Here is a 6,903-nt window from a genome sequence, read left to right on the forward strand (position 1 = left end):
CTGGTGAATTTAGTTTTTTTTCCTGATGCATCAACTGTTTTAAATTGCCAAAATTATAATTTGGTTATGTCTGCCATTGATCCGATAATTCAAGACTACAAAGGGCTTACGAGCCATTTAAGTAGAGTTGTTGTTTCTCATGTTAGGCGCCAATTGAACGTTGTAGCACATAACTGGTGGGCTTGTCAGATATAACTCACTACAATTGTATTCGTAAATGTTGATACTATGCTGGCTTTGTTCTTATACTTGATTTAACTTTAGCTGGCTGAATGTAATTTATCTTAACTCCAAAAAAAAAATAAAAAGTTTTCATGTCATTCCATTTCATTCAAATTCAAACTCAACTACATATAGGAACATTGCAACTTCTTCGTAAGAGTGATTAAAATATTTACATCCAAGGTATTCTAAAGGTTGTGTATATTAAAACAAATTTGTGTTAAAGTAAAACAAATTAAAAAATAAAAATAAAAGAAAAGAACAAAAAATTTATCCTAAAATTTGAACTTTCAAAAAATTGAAATCCATATGAAACGACATGTGATACACAATCTACATTATTAGTTGAGGATTATGGACGCGATGATGAAAATGATACTCAATTGCTAGATAATATTGTTCATAGTTGTAAAACTAGATAAATTTTGAGAAAAAAGATGGATTATATAAAGTTTGATTTGGTTAAAGATGAGAGACACTAATTAGGAAAGATCGACTAACAATTACAACTAATAAACTATCAATTTAATTTATATAGAAAGTGAATGTATAAAACTTTTAAGGTGTCAATAAATCACAACAGCTAGATTATCAATGATATTTAATTTTTAATATAATTAATTATAAAATTAAACAAAATAATTAAGGGACAAAAAAGTAGTTAATCAGGTATATATATTAAAATCACACTTGTACTATTTTATTGTCGTGAACCGTTTACAGCGAAGTTTTCGTCGCCGCATCTATGCAACGAAAGAAAGAAAAAACAAAGATACAAGTTTTGCTTAAACCTTCTGCAAATTTGAAAAGCTCCCCCTCCTTTTTCTCAACTGAGTCTCACTCACTCACTCTTTCACAATTAGCATCGCTCCTTCGGGATGTCCCGTGCGGGAAATGAGATGATGTAATAGTGCTAAAAGTGTGACAGATTGATTTTTTTTTGTTTTTTTGAGTGTGACAATTTAATATGTTATTTAAAAAAAAATATATATACTTTTGAAAATTCATTAATTTATTTGTTGTAATAAAAATATGGACGATATTCAAAATTTGATTTTTAAAAATTTTATATTTAATTTTAAAAATTATTTTTTAAGGGATTGTTTGAAAATAAAAAAAATTTTCATATATATTTTTATTAAAAGAAAAATTATTATTTAAAAATAATTATTATTTTAATAAATACTAAAAATACAGATTTAATAAAATTAAAATATAAAGTAAAAATATATAAAAATAAAATCTTGAAATAATTCTATCTTATAAATATAGAAATGAATTTTATTTTATTGGATCGGATAGGCACTCCCTATATATATTAAAATCACATCTGTGCTAATTTACTGTCGCGAACAGGTTACAGGGAAATTATCTTCGCTTGGAAGTTTGAAAAGCTTCCCCTCCTTCACTCGGTCATTCTTTCTCTTTCGCCAGTTAGTATCACTAGCATTCTCCACAATGGATCTAATTCACCAATACTCAGACGAGGACAACAACGATCTAGACTCGCCAACTCAAAACCCTAACTCACCTGACAATTCATCCCCACCCCGCCTCCTTCCTACACGTTCCGCCGCCCCCAAAGTAGACGACACTATGCTCGCCCTAACCGTCGCCGACCCTAAAACCCTCTCTAAACCGATTGACCCAACTCAACACGCTGTCGGCTTTAACCCAACTTACGACCAACTATGGGCCCCCATTCAAGGTCCATCTCACCCTTACGCTAAAGACGGTTTAGCTCAAGGTATGCGTAACCACAAACTAGGTTTCGTTGAAGACGCTAACATTGAACCCTTCCTCTTCGATGAACAGCATAACACTTTTCTCAAATTTGGTTACGCCGCTGATCCTTCCGCCTCGAATTACGTTGGAGATTTCGATTCCTTGCAGAAGAATAACGCTGCTTCTGTTTACAATATACCCCGACATGAACAGAAGAAGCGAAAAATTGAAGCCACCAGGAAAGAAGAGAACGATAACGACAACAGTAATGATGGTGACAATGAAATGGAGATCGAAAACCCTGCTTCGGAGGCGTGGTTATTGAAGAATAAGAAGAGTCCTTGGGCTGGGAAGAAGGAGGGTTTACAAGGAGAGTTAACTGAGGAACAAAAGAAGTACGCTGAAGAGTACGCGAAGAAGAAAGGCGAAGAAAAGAGTGGTTTTGGAGGTGAAAAGAGTGAGGTTGTTAAAGATAAGAGTACTTTTCATGGTAAAGAAGAAAGGGATTATCAAGGTAGGTCTTGGATTGCACCTCCTAAAGATGCTAAAGCTAGTAATGATCATTGTTATATACCGAAAAGATTGGTGCATACTTGGAGTGGACACACCAAAGGTGTTTCGGCTATTCGATTTTTCCCCAAGTCTGGTCATTTGATTCTATCTGCTGGTATGGATACAAAGGTTAAGATTTGGGATGTTTTGAATACTGGAAAATGTATGAGAACTTATATGGGTCACTCTAAAGCTGTTAGGGATATTTGTTTTAGCAATGATGGGACAAAATTTTTGAGTGCTGGTTATGATAAGAATATTAAGTATTGGGATACCGAAACGGGGCAAGTTATATCAACTTTCTCAACTGGGAAGATCCCTTATGTCGTGAAGCTTAACCCAGACGAAGATAAGCAGAATGTTTTGTTGGCTGGTATGAGTGATAAGAAGATTGTTCAGTGGGATATGAATTCAGGACAGATAACTCAAGAGTATGATCAGCATTTGGGTGCTGTAAATACCATTACTTTTGTTGATAACAATAGGAGATTTGTTACTTCTAGCGATGATAAGTCCCTTAGGGTATGGGAATTTGGTATTCCTGTTGTTATAAAGTATATTAGTGAGCCACACATGCATTCTATGCCGTCGATTTCTCTTCACCCCAACGGGAATTGGCTCGCCGCACAGAGTTTGGATAACCAGATACTTATTTATAGTACGAGGGAGAAGTTTCAACTTAACAAAAAGAAGAGGTTTGCTGGACATATTGTTGCTGGGTATGCTTGTCAGGTCAATTTTTCGCCGGATGGACGGTTTGTCATGTCGGGAGATGGTGAGGGTAAGTGTTGGTTTTGGGATTGGAAGAGTTGCAAAGTCTTTAGAACTCTCAAGTGTCATGAAGGTGTTTGCATTGGTGCCGAGTGGCATCCTCTGGAACAGAGCAAAGTAGCAACGTGTGGCTGGGACGGGTTGATAAAGTATTGGTAAGTAAACTCTCATCATGCTGTGCCATATATAATTACAGAATCTTATATATTATGCTGTTCTTTCAAGCATGCCTCGTGGTCATAGTTGATGAATGTTTGCCAGTTTATCTGTTACCAATTTGATAGAATTTGTGCATATTTTTCAAACTAATATATGCTCCGTCTATAGTTTATTTTCCTCATCACATCTGTTAGTTTCATTAGATTGCATTGAATTATAGGGTCACAATAGTCATCATTAGTTTGTTGGTCCAAGAGTCTAGGGGGAGAAGACATGTAAGTTTTTATTTGGTGAAATCACCTGAATCCTTAGATGATCTTCATATTGGCAACCTCTAGCTTTTAGGAGCTCAATCTCTGATATCTTGAGCCCTTTTACACTTGTGTAGGTACTCTATCTCTTGTTTACCTAATCCTTTCTTCTCCATTGTCAATAGGAATGTAAAAGCCAGCATGCCTTGTGGCAGGCATGAATAGCTTTTTTTAAACTGGTTCTTATTGAAGAAAAGAATGCTCTATTTCTGCCAAATCTTTTGATTTGGAACAAGAATAGTTTCAACTCTTATCATGTGTGTACTATGGCGTTTGATGTTGAGTAAACTATCATATTCATCTCAACCTTGGCACACACTTTCACTTTAATCACAAACGAAACCTAGAAAAAAAAAACCCTGACCGAGACCTATGAATTGGTTAGCCATGCCATTTAAGGATCTTCGTTAGAAGTAAGCAGTGACACACATGCCTATTTGCCACATTAAATGCTACATGGTGTTTAATGTGGTTGTGGACTAACATTCATAACCATGTATCAAGTTTTTGAAAGGATTTGGATTGTCTACATTAGTACTTGGACGCCATTTGGCATTTAACATGGAAGATTCGACCTAAATTGCAGGGACTAACGGGATTAATAGAATCATAGGTCAATGATTGTTTTTGTGTTTCTTTAGTGTAGGGACTATCACAAAGGTCAATGCCAAGGTTTGGGATGAAAATGGTTAAATTATTTAATGTTCTAATACGTCCGAAATTTGGATGATTATAGGAATTAATTGGCTTCTTTTTCTAAATTGTGGTAGACACGGCATCAAGAGCAAATCTGCCCGAGTTCGCTTACAATCGTTTCTATGTGAACTCGGCAGATTTTCACAGACTTGTATAGACTATATAGATACAGCAATGACATAAGATTCCATAATGCACAAACATTAACCTCACAGCTTAAGTGTAGTCATGAACCCGAAAACATAAACAAACCCATCGTTGCAAGTTTGCAACACACCCAATAGGCCAACAAGATCAATGTATCCAACTCTTTTGAGCTCAAGTTTAGCACTACCAAGCTGAATCCAGCCTTTAAGTGGATGTCCATTTCATCCTTTTGAATGTTGCAGCCATCCCATTCTAATAATAGCATTGAAGGAAAGAGAAATGCCCATGGTTAGCCTGGTCTAGTCTCATGCTATGAACCCATCTTAGTTTAATTTATTGGTTGCTTACAGAATATTTAAACTTTGTTATTGTGGTTTGCTTATTTATTAATTTAGAATGTATTTATTTTACCCATAGTATTAAACTGTATTCTGCTATCAGGATGGATGCTTTTAATCTTATCTTTGTATTAAGTAACTCTTGTCACTTTATGAGTTGAGCCTGCAATTTACATGACAATTTTGTTGTCAAGTTCAACACTCAGTATTTTAAGTTTTTAACTTAATTACAATAAATTACTGTAAGAAAGATCTTCATTGGGAGGAAATGGAATGACAAAATTTCTGATCAGCACGCTGTGCCCTTTGGCTTAATACATTTCAGGGGGGAAAAAATCCCTCCAACAGTCCTATTATACCGAAAAATCTTGAATTTTTTTATGAAAATAAATTTTGACAGTTTAATACATATAAAGAATAGAATATGATATAAAATAATTATAATATTTTCCTTTATTTGATATTATGTATGTTATATAGTGGCATTAAAAAAAATGTATGTTATATAGGGCACATGTATTTTTGGTTTTTCATACACTTCATGAATCGTGATTACACCATATATACTGGCCATAAGATAGGGTTTGACATATTGGTCCCGCCTTTATTGCTTTCGTTGAAATCAGTAGAATTTAGCAATAGCCCTTTCCTGATAAAATTAACAGGGTATTCCCGCCATTTATCCTCAAGTTTCAAGATTGATATGTTCATCTCCTGCTTGTTTATCGATGTACCATTTTGGCAGTAGTTGCATATTGTTTGATTTTAATCAGATTCTGCAAATATCTGTATTTATTATCACAAGTGCGCGCATGCATGCACACACTATTCTTAGTCTCTTCTACTTTCATTCTTTATAAATCTCCCTATCAGCGGCATTTCACTGTTTTTATTTTTCTTTTAGTGTCTTCGTTTTCAAGTTTGATTAATCTAAGAATTGTTGCTTTGGACCATATGTATGTGTGAGGACATTGAGCTGTGTTCAAACATGAAAACAAACACATCGGTACCTCATATTTTTGTTGGATTGCAGGGACTAGTTTCTTCTGCTCCATGATGCCTGTTGCTGGAATCAAGTGGCAGATGCAGGGTAGACGAAGCACTGCTTGACAACCAAAGGAGTAGCAACATACTAGATTCACTTGTTGATATGGTCTTCCTTGGCTAAAAATTTTAATGGCATTAATTGAATACTATCATCATGAGGTTTCTCTTACACTGATCAAGACACTGTCGCCAAGCATTAGGTGCTAATTGTATTGTTGTAGTACCATAACCCTTAAGTTTTTTTTTTTTTAATGATGTTTTTTGGACTTCTGTACAATAGTTATTTAAGTTAGATATTCACCAGTTCAAAAAATACCCTGTCATGTTGCAGTTTTGATTAAGTTTTGCGCTTGCGGTTGTGAATAAATTTGTTGGAATTTTTGTCACTTCATGATATGAAAAGTATGGGTTGGTCAGGTTGGACCCTCCATGAGACATTGTCATATTGGTGTTTTGGTAATCTTATATCGCAATGTAAATAATCAGTGAACTTGAGTGAAGTTAAGAAGCCTCCCCCCATTTGATTTTCACCTTATATTCCGATCCAATTGTTAATGCTTGAATAGAAGCATTTTCCCAAGCGCATTCATTCCTTTCCCTTATGGTGGCTAAGATTTCTATAGTTAGAGCTATAAAAAAAAAAAACTTCAAACTCCAAAGTTCTTTTTAAATTTTTTTTTATTAAATTTTTAATATTAAATTTATTTTTAAAATATTTTTTTTAAAGTTCTGATCTATTATTTCATTGGATTTAAGAGGTCTCAGCGGGTTTATAGGCTCTCAATATTTTATTAGTTTTGAGTTTATTTTTTAAAAGTTTTTGAATTTTATTTTATGAAGAAAATAAAAAAAATATTTTTTTTCAAAAAATTTTAAATCATTTTTATTCTCTAAAAAATTTGTAAGAATAAAAATTCTAACACATTTTTTTCTCG

General features: G+C 34.0%; 1 protein-coding gene across 2 annotated transcripts; it reads left to right on the plus strand.

Moving 5' to 3' along the window:
* Window positions 1–1,551: 1,551 nt before the first annotated feature.
* Window positions 1,552–6,411, plus strand: LOC101515094 (uncharacterized). 2 transcript variants are annotated; one of them, XM_073367710.1, is made up of 2 exons: window positions 1,553–3,425; window positions 5,955–6,411. In XM_073367710.1, the coding sequence occupies exons 1-2, from the start codon at window positions 1,681–1,683 to the stop codon at window positions 5,959–5,961; spliced, it is 1,752 nt and encodes a 583-aa protein (XP_073223811.1). In that variant the 5' UTR covers window positions 1,553–1,680; the 3' UTR covers window positions 5,962–6,411. The 2 variants fall into 2 exon arrangements, with proteins under 2 accessions (XP_004495237.1, XP_073223811.1); XM_004495180.4 differs by lacking the exon at window positions 5,955–6,411 and having other exon boundaries at window positions 1,552–3,429.
* The last annotated feature ends 492 nt before the right edge of the window (window positions 6,412–6,903 follow it).

The sequence above is a fragment of the Cicer arietinum genome, chromosome 4 (genome assembly GCF_000331145.2).
Source record: "Cicer arietinum cultivar CDC Frontier isolate Library 1 chromosome 4, Cicar.CDCFrontier_v2.0, whole genome shotgun sequence".
Lineage (NCBI taxonomy): Eukaryota > Viridiplantae > Streptophyta > Magnoliopsida > Fabales > Fabaceae > Cicer > Cicer arietinum.

Bases quoted from the DNA above. Each gene is read 5' to 3' on its own strand.
- LOC101515094 (XM_073367710.1), top strand. From the start codon at position 1,681: ATGGATCTAATTCACCAATACTCAGACGAGGACAACAACGATCTAGAC.